Consider the following 17,271-nt stretch of genomic DNA (forward strand, 5'->3'; position numbering starts at 1 on the left):
ATCACTCTCAGAACATCAACTCTCAGCCCTCAGTTTTCTGTAGATTTAGTAGTTCATCTGTTCCCATGACTTAGAATGTGTGTAGATGCACTATGCATGATGAACTCTAACTGTGTAAGACAGTATTTGCATGTTGTAGGAGTCCTCGCAAGTGCTGTCTTTGTACTAGAACTGTTACTACCTGTCTCGTGACAGGACTTTTCTGCTGTGTAAAATATGGGATTTGTATCTCAGAGTGAGAACATTGTTCTGAAATGATGTATGTGAATGCTACATTAAAAACATGATTTTAGATGTACAGGAACAGATGAATAATATTGCACAATATGTAACAGTAAACTATCCTTGCATGTCAAGTGTAAGAATATAACATAAAGAACTTACTGTCAACAAAGACCTGGCAAGTACTCAGAGTACACCCAAGTCCAAGCACAGTAAACTTTGTCTGCCTACTAGATATGTGTCACAAACATCTTTTATTTGATAACTAGAAAAACCAACATCAAATCAATGGAATCCCTGCAGGAGGATTATCTAAACTGGGCCTCAATTAGCACTGTTTAGTAAACACAGGTTTACGACAAGCCGTCTCTCTTCAAAACTACTGCAATTGTTTCTTCACCTATTCTCCCAGTTTCTCTTCTATGCAGTCTGTTCTTCACAAAGCATGGAAGATGATATTTCAGATGGACAGGGTGGTGTAATCCTGCAACTCTAGGACTTCAGAAACTGTAACAGAAATATCATGAGCTTTAAATCAGCCTAAACTACATAACAAGCACGTGCCTCTAGTAAACCCGCAAACAAACAGAAAGGCACAGTGCACTAATTTTTATGTTGTTGCTGTGAAGTGCTATGGGACTCACTTGTGAGTTTCTGTTTGAACTCTTTAAAAATGTTTAAAGTCTGTGGATTTGCTGATATGCAATGCTTTGCTGCTATGAATTAAAATAAAAAAGAACTGAACAGGTAAACTTTACTATATAGATTATTAGTATACTGTATAGACAGATTAGCATGTACCAGAAATTAATGGAAATGAATAGTTTGAGAGTCTCAACTGTGAAAACAAAACAAACAAACAAACATAACCAGATGTGTCTGGAAAGTTTAGTGTCTGACATGATTGACTGTTTACAAAACTATCCCTGTACAGAAAGGTGTTGATAGCAAGTTTTGCACTGTGCAGAGTCAACGTTTAAACTGACCACACAGCTACATGGACTGTGCATCCAGACCTTTAAACCTTCACAAGTGTCTTCTAAAGAATGTGTATTTCTCCACAGACAACTCTTGCCAGAGAGTCTTCATCCACAGAGGTTGTTCTTTCTCATCCATTCAGGAATTTCTTCATCTACATGAGGTCACTTCTTTCTGCTGCATTGTGACACCTGCTGTCCCTGCAGCCATAACCACTTTTTCTCAGAAACTCATTTGTCCTTCTTTTCTATGCCTATAAGATGTGTCCTTAGGGACCAACTCACAGTGCCCTTTCACAACCAACCTACAGACAGGAGCACACTGCTGCCATGCCACCTAGTCCACTACTCTCCCTTTATTCACTTAAGTTCTTTATGGAAATATCCCCATCACATCTTATATTCTTTTCTAAAGTATATCTTCTCTATTAGCATGTGTGTTTCCTAAGGGGAGAGATGTAATTTGTACATCTATATCCTTAATGCCTAGAACAAAACACAGTAGACACTAAATAAATATTTGTAAAAGTTACTGAAATATGAATGAATTATTTCAAATGATCCCAGGACTTAAAATGGGAGTATTTGTATAGATTTTTCTTTGGTTTTCTCTGAGTGCATGTATGTATGGCTACAAGAGTTTATGTGCACCATATGTGAACAGGTGTCTGTGAGGCTAGAGGGCATCAGATCCCCTGCAACTGGAGCCACAAGCAGGTGTGAATTGCCAGGTGTGTGTGTGTGTGTGCACGCGCGCGTGCTGGGAACCAAACCTAGACCATTTGCAATAGCATTAAACACATTCAGATACCAAGCCTTGCTCCAACTCCATACATGTTGTTTTTATTTTACTAGTTTCCATCTCCATTACAACCTTCAATACACTGTGCAAACTATGTTCCTATGTGATAGTCTTTATCTACAACAATGATTGCTTTCAGAATGCAGACGGGACAATAACTGAAAGCAATGTTGCATGTTAAGCTTTATAGGATCCAGTTCTTTTTGTAATGGTCATTTTTTTCAAGGTTATTCTGAAACTTAGAATCCTAGGGCCAGGTTGAAGTAATTCTAAATTTAGGCATTAAACAAAAATAACTCCAGGCTAGGAAAGCAGTGCTAGCCAGTGAGCCAGTGACTGTCTCCAAACTAGCAGAGAGGATAGAGGAGAAAGGCACATAGCTGGCTGTCTCCTAGAGGCCTGAGACAGCAAATGCTGCCAGGGAAAATGGAGGGTGAGGGTTCAAGCAAAAGCTTAAATGACTCAAAGATCTCACTCTTTTTTTCTTTCCTTTACTTTTTGCATTTATACTTTCATTTTATTATTATTATTATCAATTTTTCTTTTACAGCTTGTTTTCACAATGTCCATAACTCAACTAAGGCAATTCTTTTGCTTTAACTCAGGAAGTCTGTATGCCACAGCAAACCTCAGGTGAGATATTATCATTGAAAAACATCAGTATAATTAGGTTGGGCACTCTAAAGTGACTCAACGAGTTTGGGTATTTTCTGAGCCCAAATTACTAACTTAAATACTCCTTAATCCCCCCATAAACTTTTATAAACCTTATATTTATTAAATTCAAAATGATTATACATATACATGATAAGAGACATTTTCCCACTTCGAATGTAGCATATCAAAGAACACAAACTGCCTCTACTCTTATAGAGCAGATGCTACAGATTATCATACAAACAGGAAAGTCCCAGCTGTAAGGTATGTAATTCCTCAAAATCCAAATGGCATCACTTAAAACCCTCTTCCTCTCTGACTCAAACCACTCAGCTCCATCTCATACCAGACTGAGGCTAAACACAGAAACATACACCATAGTCCAGTTCATCTCAGCAGAAACTGATGCCTTCTGGCAAACTTTTCAATAAAGGTACGAGGAGCATTCAAAAGCAAATAACACCTTCTTTATCCATTCTTCTATTGAGGGGCACCTAGGTTGTTTCCAGGTTCTGGCTATTACAAATAGTGCTGCTATGAACATAGTTTAACAAATGCTTTTGTAGTATGATTGGGCATCTCTTGGGTATATTCCCAAGAGTGGAATTGCTCAGTCCTGAGGTAGGTTAACTCCCTGTTTCCTGAGAAACTGCCACACTGATTTCCAAAGTGATTGAACAAATTTGCTTTCTCACCAACAATGGATGAGGGCTCCCCTTCCTCCACAACCTCTCCAGCAAAGGCTATCATTGGTGTTTTTGATTTTAGCTATTCTGACAGGTGTAAGATGGTATCTCAAAGTTGTTTTGATTTGCATTTCCCTGATTGCTAAGGAGGTTAAGCATGACCTTAAGTGTCTTTTGGCCATTTGAACTTCTTCTGTTGAGAATTCTCTGTTCAGTTCAGTACCCCATTTTTAATTGGTTTAATTAGATTTTTAATGTCTAGTTTCTTGAGTTCTTTATATATTTTGGAAATCAGACCTTTGTCTGATGTGGGGTTGGTGAAGATCTTCTCCCAATTAGTAGGTTGTCTTTTTGCCTTAATGACAGTGTCTTTTGCTTTACAGAAGTTTCTCAGTTTCAGGAGGTCCCATTTATTCATTGTTGCTCTTATTGTCTGTGCTACTGGGGTTCTACAAAGAAAGTGGTCTCAAAAAAAAAAAAAAGGAATTATAGGAAGCAAGAAAAAGAATTTCTAAGTCCTGTAATATGTTTGCATATTTATATGATTTGTCTTAAATTAAAAACAACAATGCAAAAAAGGCAAGAATCAAACAAAATGAGAGACAAATTAACATAATTGGCATGGATTAGTCTAATGTACTTGTTTTTGAATTCAAAAATAAATAAAATTTGGAGAAAAGTAAAAAAAAAGCAAATGACTTTTTTTAACTTCTAGGAAGTGAAGGCATTGTAATGAACAGTTCCTCCATATAAATATCTCCACATGATGATGTGGATAAATTTTCAGTGACTTAATGTTTAGAAAAGCAGGATTTCCCCCAAAGATCTAAGGTAAAGCCCAGGATAGTGTGTACCACGTCAAAACATTTCCTCCCCATCTCAGTTAGCTAGGTAGGATTTATTTCATACTCAATGGTTTATAGTGTTCAAACTCTAAAAACCCTTTAGAATTTGCTTTAAAATTAATGACAGCAGGATTTCCCTGTGTGTTTTTCCATATTTTGGCTTAGAGGCCTTCCTTGGGTGCTAGTGTTAGGTGAGTGGAATTTTCTACCTACTTCATAATCTAAAGAAAGATTAAACCAACAGGACACAGAAAAAAGGTGTTCTCTCGCTGACAAATGAGTGTAATGACTCTACACGGGCAGTCTCCGTGCTCTCATGCTTTAGATAAGTAATGTGAAATCCTGTTCATTGATAGGGATATTCACATTAGTATTGCTGTGGTTGAACTTTACCTCTGCTTGAACACTGGTGTTATAGTCAACCACAGACAAGTGTTCATAGACAAGTCCTCTGAGCATTGCTTTAAACAAAGAAAACACATTTGATGATCAATTTTCTTTCTTTTTTTTTTTCCTAGATAGAGTTTCTCTGTGCAGCTTTGGACCCTTTCCTAGATCTTGCTCTGTGGACTAGGCTGCTGATAACAAGATCACAGTGCTCCACCTGCCTCTGCCTGGCTCAATTTTTTATTAGTAAAGATAAATAGTTATTGAAAAATAATGACACCAGTATTACTGGTTTGAAGGACACTTGACCATTCCAACTTGTTATAGATGACACAACACTTTGGCATATACTGCCTAGTCTTGTCTAATACCGAAGTATAAAAGTTTAAATGCTCAACTTACTAGACCTGGATGGAGGTGGGGGTTCCTTGGACTTCCCACAGAACAGGGAACCCTGATTGCTTTTCGGGCTGGGGGGGGACTTAATTGAGGGAGGGGGAGGGAAATGGGAGGCGGTGGCGGGGAAGAGACAGAAACCTTTAATAAATAAATAAATTAAAAAATTTAAATAAATATTGTAATGTATAAGAAATTACATTTAGCTGACCCCATAAGTTAACTCTCTATGTAATCTTCATTAAGCTGAGACAGATACTTGCAATCATTTCTTAAGACTCTCAACTGGATTGTTAGTTGATGACTTAATTTTATTTCACTCCAGGAATTGTGACAATTACAGATGACTTTTAATATGGTCTTTGCTGTTAAGATAAGAACAACAAAGTGTACTAAATCCAGGTGATCCAACCCTTACCCCTGCCTCTTTCCCAACAAAGACAAATTAAATTGTTTGCTGAATAAATACATTTCTAATATCACCAGAGCTTAGTTGATAAAGTCAGCTTGGATTGTCACAATGAGGTAGCTCCTGTTATCATCAGGACTTCCCGGGGGGCTAATACAATGTGCAAAAGCATAATTTAAAACAAGCGGGAAAGAGCCATAACCCATTTTTCTCTCTAAATTCCAGTTCACCAGTCAGAGTTATTTGGGCACCTGTTTGCTGAAGCACCTTTGTTTCCATTCTCCTTTATAATCTCGTAGGCAACACTCTGACAATGACAAAGGTTTTTGTGATTTACCACAGCACCACCAAAAAAGACAGCATTGTAAAAGCTTATCAGTGACAGGCATTCTCTGTTCTCCAGTACATCACTTGCTTGGGAGAAGAAACAAATGCTCTCCTTTTCAATAAAATGGATTTATCCCAAAAAAGGAGAATGGGGTCAAGGGAGAAAGAAAGTGCCTTTGATTTTGTCCTTGCTGTTGGTTTTAAACCAACACAGCTTACAGAAGCATCTGTGAGTGACTGGAAAGTAAGCACAGATACTTATTTGAGAACTGGTAGACAGGCATTGCCCCTGGCTTTCCAATCTTAGCTGGTAAATTCAAAAGTATTGTTGTGGGAGGCAATCCACACATTGTACACCCAGTAGTTTCCATCTAAGAGCAAAACTAACAGGAACACAAGGCATAACACGAAAGAAGAAAATGGTCCTATAAGACCTTGTGCATGGGAGCAATCAGAAATATGTGAGGATATTTTCTGGTCTAGTGAAACTGCTGTTATTGGAGAACTAATTATCTTTATCATAAACCAACTACATTCCACATACTAAGCAGATATTATATATGATTTTTCCATCTGTGCCACCAAGAAAGAACAATTTATACTTAGATGAAAAGGAACCTTGCTATAAGGAATATTATTGCAAAACCCTCCATCTTAAATACTTATAAGTGAGTTAGCATAATTCTTAGTCATTGTTCAAGAGGACTAAAATGGCCAAGGAATCCACCAGGCAGAATATTTTGTGTAACACAGAGAATCAATTCACACCTTTTACTTTGTTGTTCTTTCAAACATAAAGAATAAATGAAACATAATTTATAAAGGGCTGCAGGAAGACAGGAAAGTTCTTTAGTAATTCAGCATACATGAAGGGTGAATCCCACAGCACTCCCTATTGCTGTTTCCCATTTACGTGGAGAATGCCATATCCTCTGAGAACTATTTCTACATTGAACAATGCATTATTTTAATCCAACAGAGGTTAAAAATGTTGATGACTTTCTCTCTCTCTCTCTCTCTCTCTCTTTCTCTCTCTCTCTCCCTCATACATTCTCATTACACATTACAGCTTTCTCAGCTACTTCGTTTAAAAGGTTATTTTCTTTTCCATCCCTTGATTCTGGTTTTGGCTCATGGGATTTGCTTTGACCAACAAAGCTTTGGCAAACAGAACACTAAGCTTATAAATGCTGGCACGTTGTGAATCACCCTTTCTCTTGTTACTGCAAACCTTGTGACCACACGTACCTAAAGACAGTCTGTAGAGCTGGAAGGTACTACCCAAACTTCTGTGGGTGGAAAGTCCCCAGCAGTCTTAGCAAGCTATGAACCCTGTGAGCTACAATGCCGGCCTGTCAGACAGGGTGCACCAGATGGTACAGCAGGGGTGGGACAGTTACAATTGTATCTTCACTTGGTGATGAATGTGAAGGCTTCTCCATAGACGGAATTTCATTACTTATACTGAAAAGCACTCAAATGCCCATAGCAAGGACAGTCAGTCTTTAGTGAGAACCTGCCATCATTTTGATAAATGACTATCGGGTCAAACTGCTTCCTAAATTTGTATGTTTACACCCGTAGATGAGTACTGCTCTCAGCCTTCACCAGGGAAGCTTCTGCTTGTAGAAGGTGGCGATTAACAGAGACATAAGGTCAAACAGCCGAGCACAAAGACCGTGCAGTTCCCTGTTCTAAGTCTGTATCACTTCTCCACGGCGCAGGGAAGAATGTAGAAGTCTGTATATGGGAACAGATCTCTGGAACTCTGCTTCGGAACTTGGCTTGTCCGGTAGACCATGAACGCACAGCAGCTGTAGTGACGTGAAGAAGACATGCACAAGCTATCTGCACTATACAAAACCCACTTGCTTGGGCCTTAAGTGGATTTCAGTTCTATCACTGGTAGATTTTTTTGGTCTTAACACACACATGGCCATAATTCAAGGTGGAGACTCCTGAGCAAACTTTATTACTGTTTTCTAAGATTTCACACAATATTCTTCCAAATGTCTTTGTGATTCTTCCCAAAATAACAAATTAAACTTGTCTTTCTCCCCAGTCTTCCTTTTATGCCACAGTTTACTCAACTTTAAAAGATTTAAGGGTGCTTGGTCCCCACAGACAAACAGACTGGATTTGAAGTCACCGAGGAAGAATGATTTATCTCATTGGGAAAAGTTCCCATGCAAAGTTCATACTTAAAGAAAGGAAACTTAAACAACATCTCCTCAAGGATGAAGCATTTACACAACATATTTTACATTCTTCTGCAGAAAGATTTCTCCATTTCTACTCTCCTGACTCATTATTTATTCATCATTTATATACTCCAATGTAGACTCACTGGTACTTATTTTTTTCAGCTAAATTGTAGCGATTTTAAATTTAATTTGTGACTCAAATATGTCATTTGTAACTTTCAGGATCCTTTTTGGTTTGTGTGGCATAGTAGCCTCATTATGTTTCCTTTTAAAATATGAAAAAAATTGAATGTGTGTGTATGTGTGTGTGCTGGTGTGATGTGTGTGTGGGGTATGTGTTTGTGTGCATGTGGTGTGTGTGTGTGTTTGTATGGTATGTATGGGTATGTGTGTATATGTGTGGTGTATATGGGTTATGTGGTGTATGTATGTGTGTGTTTATGGGGGTGTGTGTATGTGTGCGCGAGTGCGTGTGCACACGTGTGTGTGTGTGTGTGTGTGTGTATGTGTGTGTGTGTTACAGGCACCTCTGTGAAAGTCAGAGGACAGCCTCAGATACCAACCCTCATTTTCACTTTGACAGAGAGTCTCCTGATGCCAATGCCTATGCTGCCAGACTAACTGTCTTCCAGATTTCAGGATTCTCCTATTCATTTATCCTCTTGACACCAGGGAATGTGTGTTTCAGACATGGGCTCAAGGGCCCAGCCTTATGTGTGTTCTTGTGACTCTGAATTCACTTCTCACACTTCCATAGCAAACATTTTACCTCTTCAGTCATTTCCCAGCCCCCTCTTTGTGTCTCTCTTTTTTAAAAGTAGTTTTATTTGTCCTAGCACTTCCATGTTTGCAGGAGCCATAAGGTTCTCTAAAATGATTTATATAGGACATTTTCTATTGCAGTCCTATAATCAGTCATTTCTGAAATAGCCCTTGTTCCTTCAAGAGCAAACTTAATAAAAAGAAAAAAATCTTGATGTTTCATGTGCTGTTCCTACAGGGACACACTGTGTGTTCTAGGATGACTGGAAGAAAACAGCTGTATATATATATATATATATATATATATATATATATATATATGTGTGTGTGTGTGTGTGTGTGTGTGTGTGTGTGTGTGTATACATATATACACATTCTCGTAATAAGGGTTTGTGATTTTTTATAACATGTATGAGTATATATATGCATACCAATGCCTCCAAGAACTCTATGCCATCACTACATGGATAACTAATAATCAGCAACCTTCCACACCTATAGCTACAATTCCAGTCCCAACATCTGCCTTCATTGACTTGGTGGCTTATGTCCAGCACATATGACATTAGAACTGCTCAGTGGAAAAGAGCACTATTAAACAAATAACCATGCAGAAGTATAACATGGGATATCTTTGGTCTTATAGCTCATTTCAGGAATTCTTATGTAACACTGCCCCCAGTTGAGATTGCTCTTTACATGGTTAATAAATGATTTGATTCCTTGTTATATTTTAGAAACTGTTTGAGGAGCCTGTGACCTCCCAAATCATTTTTATTTAATTTTCATATATTAACATTTAAGCTACGATTGGTATTCTCTATGGTTTGATTTAGTATCTGGTCCATAAAGAGTGTTTTTTCACTTCCTTCAAAATATTGATTGCTTCATCTGCCTCTTTGACCGCCCACCCAGCCTATCCATCTCCTGACTGTTATTGACTACTACATACATTCTGCACATTCTCCCTTCTCAGGACATTATGTAACTAGAATCATATAGATCATGCTATCTCCACTGTAGCTTCTTTCATTTAGCAATATGAATGTAATAGTCATGCATTTATGAAGTTTGTACTTCATTTATTTCATCACTAAATAGTGTTCTATTATTTAGATAGCCCATGCTTGATCATTCACTTTACTGAAAGACATCTATCTTATAGCTTCCTTCTTGGGATTATTATTATTATTACTAATATTACTATTGAGAAAGGGCTTCTTTTAACCAAAGGCCTCAAACTCAGTATGTAGCCCAAGGTAATCTTTTACTTCTGATGTCTCTGTCTCTATCTCCAAAGTGATAAGATTATAGACATATATTATTATATCCAGTTTATGATCTACTGGCATCAAATCTGGAGTTTTTTATATTCTAGGTACATACACTCCCAACTGAACAACATGCCTAGCCTGACAATTCATTAATATTTAATGAATTGTATTGCAGTATTATTAAAAACATGGAAACAAAAACACCAGTATTAGTTATTTAATTATTCATTAATTTGGAAGTGGGATTGAGATGGGCTTTCTCTGCAGCTCTGGAGCCTTTCCTGGAACTAGCTGTTAAAGAACAGGCCAACCTTGAATTTACAGAGATCTGCCTGCCTCTGCCTGCCAAATGCTGGGATTGAAGGTGTGTGTCACCACTGCCTGGTTATTAACTAGTATTAAGAATGCTTTCGGGTATATATGGATTTTCTTCTATTTTCTGATTTACATGTAACTGTTCATAATTTTAAAGCAGCCAGGGGAACATGTAGTAATTAGGGGCGGCGTGGTTGCATTCCCAGAACCCCGGCTGCCTGCTCGGCTAGCTTATGCCCCAAAATAATTACACAGACACTGGATTCTTTTAAGCACTGCTTGGCCCTTTAGCTCTAGCACTTACAGGCTAATTCTCACATCCCGATCAACCCATCTCTAATAATCTGTGAGAACCGGTCTTACCGGGAAGATTCTAGCCTAGTCCATCCTGGGTCAGAGCTTCATGCCTGGAGCGGGGCATGGCGTCTCTCTCAGGCGTCTGCTCCCAAGAGAGCTGTGGAGTCTCTGACCTCACTTCCTCTTCCTCCCAGCGTTCTGTCCTGTTTTCTCCTCCCACCTATCCTCTAACCAATAAAATGGGCCAGGGCAGTGCCTTTATTAGCCAATGACCTTCCTCCATCATTTCCCCTTTTTCGGTTTAAACAAAAAAAAGGCTTTAACATAGCAAAATTACATATAACAAAACAGTTATCAAGTAAAAGTTACAATAATCTTTATCATAACTAAGGAAAACTGTAACTATAACTAACTATTCTTAACTCCATCAAAGTCTCCAGAAAGATACAATACTACCTAAGCAAACAGGAAAAAAGCAACTTTTAAAACTCTAGAAATGACAGAGACATCTCGCTGCCTGGACAGTCACCCAAAGTTCCTCTGTACCGTTGGGGCATCCATCTTCAGCCTTCAGGCCCATGGTATCCAGCAGACATTTCCATAAAGCAGGAAAATTCAAAGTCAGTTCAGTCACTATCTGTTGTGTCCTGCAGAATGTCTCACAGACTCTTTCAAAATGAATCAGGAACCCCGAAAGATCATCTCACCTTAGGCAAGTTCAGTAGTCCTCTCTCTGCGGGTTCTCTGTGTCCAGTTTATGCAATAGTCCAGGCAAGAGCAGTTTCTTGCCCAAATGGCTATCAAAACTCCATAACGAGCCTCTTCGATGCCCATCTTCCTCTTGAAGTAGATTGGTGCTGCCAGGAGCAGAGTGTCTCATTGTCATGAAAAGTCCGCAGTTATTAAAACATTAATTGTCCTATTCTGTAATCTTTGAAAGACATGAAGAATGTCTATCTAACTAAAATACATCTCTATATATCTAGAAAATCTAACTAACATGACTACAAGCTTTACTATTATCGATGATTATCCATTAACAACCTATATTTCTTAATTATACAGTACATATTTAAATGAACTACACAATCACAATACCTTAATCAAAATCAGAAACACTTATACATATAACAAAATTGACCTTAAATCTCTATCAATAAAGCAAAATCTATACTAATGCAAATTATTCATATCTATATCATATCCCCCTTTAAATGTAAAAGAACGTTTATAAACCATATTTGGGAACATGGGCGCAGTTTTTTCTCTCCAAACTGCTTCCTGCTGAATGGGGGCGTCGTTAATTAGGTCTTTCATGGTATAACCTGTGTGCTAGTTTCATCTCAGTTGGCAGTTGAGCGAAGCTATTTTCTGAAGGTGTTCACACCAACCCTTCAGGAGGGCGTGGTCCATCATACCAAATCGGAGTAGAAGAAATGAACAGCATCTCATCCTCTGTGAAAACAAAATAAGAAACTCCTTTCCAAAGTATCATGTCCTTAGATCCAAATTTCAAATTTAAGGCATTTTCAAAGTATCTATGTTGGATTAGTTCAGCAGCATTTATAAACAAATATCTTTTAGCAGTTGTTTGTCCTTCCTCAGCATTCAAACAATTCAAAGAGAGCATAATAGCATACAGTATCAAAATTCTCTGTGTATTTTCCATCTTTGTGCAGCTGTGTTTTAACCTCTATTTTGTTTATTTTTACTTTTAACTTTTTGCTTTTTGAGACAGGTTCTCTGTATCTTTGACCTGAAGTAACTCTGTAGACCAGGCTGTCTTTGAACTCTCAGAGATCCGCCTGTCTCTGCCTCCCAGGCATTCGGGATTAAAGGTGTACACTGCTACACCTTGAACTCACAGAGATCTGTTTGTCTCTGCCTTCTAGGCACTGGGATTAAAGGCGTGTGCTACCACACACAACAACTCTCTTCCTTTTTTTTTTTTGTTTTTTTTTTTTACTTTAAGAACTTTAACTTTTAGTCTGCATATATTTTTAACACACTTTAAACCATTCAGAAATTTTCTCTGTCTTTGAATCTCTCTTTACTGTATATCTCTCTTTTTCTGACCACATGAGTCTTTAATTTACCAAGCGATCTCAGTAGGACTAAAGGCGTGGCTTTGCCAGCTAGATCCAGTCCATTCCTTAGCTTTCCAGCCTCATGGCGGATATACAGGCTGTAGCCATGTTTACTGCAACAACTGTATGGCATTTCAAGGTCCCTGCCAGCAAGTGAGCTACAACAGACAACACTCAAGTCCTCTCTCAGTAGCCGGCCCTCCTGCCTCAAACAGTCAGAGTTTGCCCTGGCAGGACAGCCCAGAAAGCCGGCATTTTTAAACGGTGCAGCTTTTTTCCTGCTACGGCTGAAAACCGAAAAGCATGCGTTCAGCTTTTCATCAACACCGTTTAAGTGTTTCGTGGCAGGACCTCTTAATGAGCTGCAGGCTTTGCAGCTAAAGCTGAGTCAGGAAGCCTCTCTTAGATGAGGCCCTTGCTTGCCTCTAGCAAGCAGAGTAGAACCGAGAAATTGCTGCTACCAAGAAACCAGGCACAATGCTTTCATTTTGTTCTAGAATTACTTCCCAAGCTGTCTCAGGCTTTATGTGGAAGCAGTTGTCCACGTGGGCGCCATATGTAGTAATTAGGGGCGGCGTGGTTGCATTCCCAGAACCCCGGCTGCCTGCTCGGCTAGCTTATGCCCCAAAATAATTACACAGACACTGGATTCTTTTAAGCACTGCTTGGCCCTTTAGCTCTAGCACTTACAGGCTAATTCTCACATCCCGATCAACCCATCTCTAATAATCTGTGAGAACCGGTCTTACCGGGAAGATTCTAGCCTAGTCCATCCTGGGTCAGAGCTTCATGCCTGGAGCGGGGCATGGCGTCTCTCTCAGGCGTCTGCTCCCAAGAGAGCTGTGGAGTCTCTGACCTCACTTCCTCTTCCTCCCAGCGTTCTGTCCTGTTTTCTCCTCCCACCTATCCTCTAACCAATAAAATGGGCCAGGGCAGTGCCTTTATTAGCCAATGACCTTCCTCCATCAGGAACACCTAGTGAAGAGGACATGAGCTACTTGGTCTCAGGGAAGAGCATTTGGATTTGTAACAAATCATGAAAATCTTTCAAATGTGTGCATCATTTTACAAGTTCACTGAAACTAGATGGAATGTTGCCTTCAATCCTTACAAGCCTTTTTAGCATTTTTTAATGTAACTAATTTGGAACGTGCCATTTTGTCATCCTCTATGTGCAGTTCTGATTCTAAATAGGGCCATGAGGTTCATGAAAAGTCCTTCCTGCAAAGCAGCCAGTTCTCAAACAAGGCTGAGCTGTGTAAGAGCTCTTTCATGTTTTTCAGGGAAGCAGACCCAGGAAAGTCCAGTCACTAAAAAGCAGATGTATGAAGGAAAAATCTGGGTGTGTGTCTGTTTTCTTTAGTCATTCTGCCTGATTCTAAGTGTATTAATCAGGTTAAACATGCTCCTGACATGCAGCTTAGTCACCCTCATTTTCATCTGCATGGTCAACGTGTTAGGTGTCCTAGAAAGTGACACTTGTATCTAACTTAAAGCACTAATCAAGAACGCTAAACGGTGAAATGAAGATAATAAAACAGTCAAATAAATATTAGACGATAGACATTGGATAAATATAAGAAACCGAAAGTGAGTGTTTTCTATTTGGTAAAGACTTCAAATATAAGTATCCCTAAACATGATTCTTTTTAGTAGCTATTAGTGTTTATCTTAAGCATGTGTCTAAAACAAATTTATTATAAAAAAAACTGTTATAAAGTCTCTGTATCAAATGCAGGTTTGATAAAGAAGTATAAATGCCTCCCAATGTTTTATTTACTCAACTGTCAGTGACAACTTGATACACACAAGGACTTCAGAGTTAGCAATTACAGACCCCATGCAAAATATAGTATATTTGTATTTCCTGAAAGAAAGGATAGCTCCCTTGTAGGGAGTATTTACTTGAAAAACTCTATTGTTGGATAAATTCAAGAGAAACTAACTTGGACTGTTATTGCCTCCATAAGCATTGTCAACTCACACATGAAAACAATAAAGGGACATGAGTTCACATAGGCCAGGAGCTGCAGAACACAGAAGAGAAGCAGACTGAATTCAGAGAGTGGGTAACAGTGCATAGACAGGAACAGAATCGAGCAGAACCAGCCTCTGAAGGCTCATTTCATAAGGGATCGTGATATCAGTGAGTGCAGTTTGCATTTAATGCCCAGTATCTCTGATACACACTTTTTCAGTTTACACTCTGGCTTCCACCAACCTTCATGTCTCTTATTACATTTAGTATTTAATAAGCAACATTAAAAACAAATAATATTGTTGATGAATGAATAATTAATGTGTTGGTTGCTTTGCAACTCATCAGTTGCTGGTATTAGAGCAAGAAGAATCTTCTATGTATACATTTCTGAAACATATAAATATGTTCAAGTCTACTTAGCTGTCACATCTTAACACATATTGATTTATAGAAGTGAAATTCCAAATTTATCTCGCCACATACAGAAATGGATTCAGATTTCAAACGAGCACATTTAGAGCACTTTCTGATTGACAGCTGGGGTTTTAAAATAGTCACATGTTGTGAATATTTCATGGGAAGTAGTGCACAAGTGGAGAATCAGTGGCAAGATGGAAAGGTATTGTGTAATTTCTAGAAAAAGCGCTCCTCGACTTTGAAAGGAGTTTCTGTTTACTTCTACCTGCCCTGTTTGATAGTTTGTGTTTACTTGAGGGAACACTGCAATATACAAAATGTGACACTGTTCAGAAAATGTATTTGATTCTTGGACACAACAAAAAAGCTGTACAGTCAGTGAAAACCTTTCACCACATAGTAATAGATTATGATATAATTGCTAAAATTTCATGCTACTACATGTAAAATGAATGTTGTGTATATAGTTATATCATCCACACTTCCATATACTGAACAGCATATACATATGTCTGTTGCATGAACAATATTTGCAATCAATACTATATATAAAAATAAGTGTTATTCTACTAAAACTGTATTTAAGATAATTAAATTGTTGGAAATGGATTTAATTATAAAAACAAAGACATTTGTTCAAAAATAAAGGCAACCACATTTTTTAGAGGTCTTTATCATGTATGCTTCCCAAACATTATTTACAGCACAGACACTGAGTTTAATTCTATCAGCTTCTCATTATAATGTGCTTAGCATGGAAGTCATGATACTTGAGTCTATACATTCTTCAAGTAAATAAATCTGGCTATATAAATTTTATTGTGATGAATTATTGTTCAAAATAACATAAATAGACTTTTCAGAATTAAAATTCAACAAACCAAAAGGAAGTCAAAAAGCTATGGTGAATATAGAAAAATTCAATATGTTAACACATGCCTCAAAATAAATATTACAAGATAGACACCAAAAGGTCTTAGTGGGTTCAGGAGACTGCCTCCATATATGCTGACCTGCATTTGGTCACTGGGACCTACAAGGTGGAGGAGAGAACTAATTCCTTCAGAAAAAAATGAGTAATATACTCCTGTTTAAGTGGGGATATTTTGTATTGCAAAGTGACATTTGATTACATTTCCAAAGCTTCTTTTAGTTATTTAGGATGGAGATCTTCATATAGTTTTGTTGACTGTTAGTCAAATAATTATGCATGCCTTTTACCTGAGAGACACCTGGTGACAGACAGGAACAGGATTAGTCTCCAAAAGGAAGTCATGCTTGGTCTCTGGACTCTTCTGGCTCACAGGATGGCAGTCAGCACTGATGCTTCCTCATTGAAGAAGACCCTGTTGAGATTGATACAGCTTTCAAAAACAGAGAAAGCCCCTCCCCCCAAATTTATAATATCAGTAACACAATTTTCAGTGCCGAGGTCAGATGCAAATAGCATCCTATTGTCTTAGCTAAAGTTTCCACTTGCAGTTAGTGATCTGACAAAAATCAGGGCAACACTCAAGGAAGGGATATGGAGGCAGGATCTGATGCAGAAGCCAGGCAGGAGTGATGCTTACTGACTTACTCTCCTGACTTGCTCAACCCCATATCTTATGGTACCCTGGGCACCCATGGTGGCTCTGCTCACAATGATCTGTGCTCTCCCACATCAATCATCTATCAAGAAAGTGAGCCAGAGGCACTCACACAGACCTATCTGGCAGGTAATTTTTCTCAATTGATGTTCCCAACTTCAAAATGACTCCAACTTGTGTCATGTTAACATCAAACTAACCAGCACACCTACTGATCATGTTAAAATAATTCTGCTACCACTCAGTTATCGTGTAAAACAGAGCATGGATAAACAGTTCTTATTTGCTTCTATTGAATATTCTCTCACAGACATTAAAAGTCTAAGGGTCTAAGAGGGATGAGTCCTCACAGGCATGTATAATTATTTAATATACTAGACAAATTTTTGGACTTGAAGCACAGGTTCCATAACGTCCACTCCTGGTCTTGAAAGAAACTAACAATCAGTTAACCAAGAGATGTTACACACCATGCCTGGACCTCCAGGAAACCTCCACAGAGGACATTCTCATTTAATTATTAATATCAACTGCCTTTGTTTATAACTCTAGTGATTATCTGTAGTGTGTTATAGCTCCCTCCTTTGGTGTTTAATATCTCTCAGCATCTTTAGCTAGCCAGAACCTGCGGGAAATA

General features: G+C 38.3%; 1 protein-coding gene across 2 annotated transcripts in view; it reads right to left on the reverse strand.

Moving 5' to 3' along the window:
* Cntn5 (contactin 5) overlaps positions 1-17,271 on the reverse strand; it is a 1,138,775-nt gene that overhangs the window by 639,102 nt on the left and 482,402 nt on the right. For both annotated transcript variants that reach the window (XM_041657731.1, XM_041657730.1), the window contains one exon: positions 16,267-16,391. In XM_041657731.1, the coding sequence (XP_041513665.1) occupies positions 16,267-16,321 (55 nt within the window). In that variant the 5' untranslated portion in view covers positions 16,322-16,391. The remainder of the gene's footprint in view (positions 1-16,266; positions 16,392-17,271) is intronic.

The sequence above is a fragment of the Microtus oregoni genome, unplaced genomic scaffold, assembly GCF_018167655.1.
Source record: "Microtus oregoni isolate MIOR12 unplaced genomic scaffold, Mior012 000008F_ref0000371, whole genome shotgun sequence".
Taxonomy (NCBI): Eukaryota; Metazoa; Chordata; class Mammalia; order Rodentia; family Cricetidae; genus Microtus; species Microtus oregoni.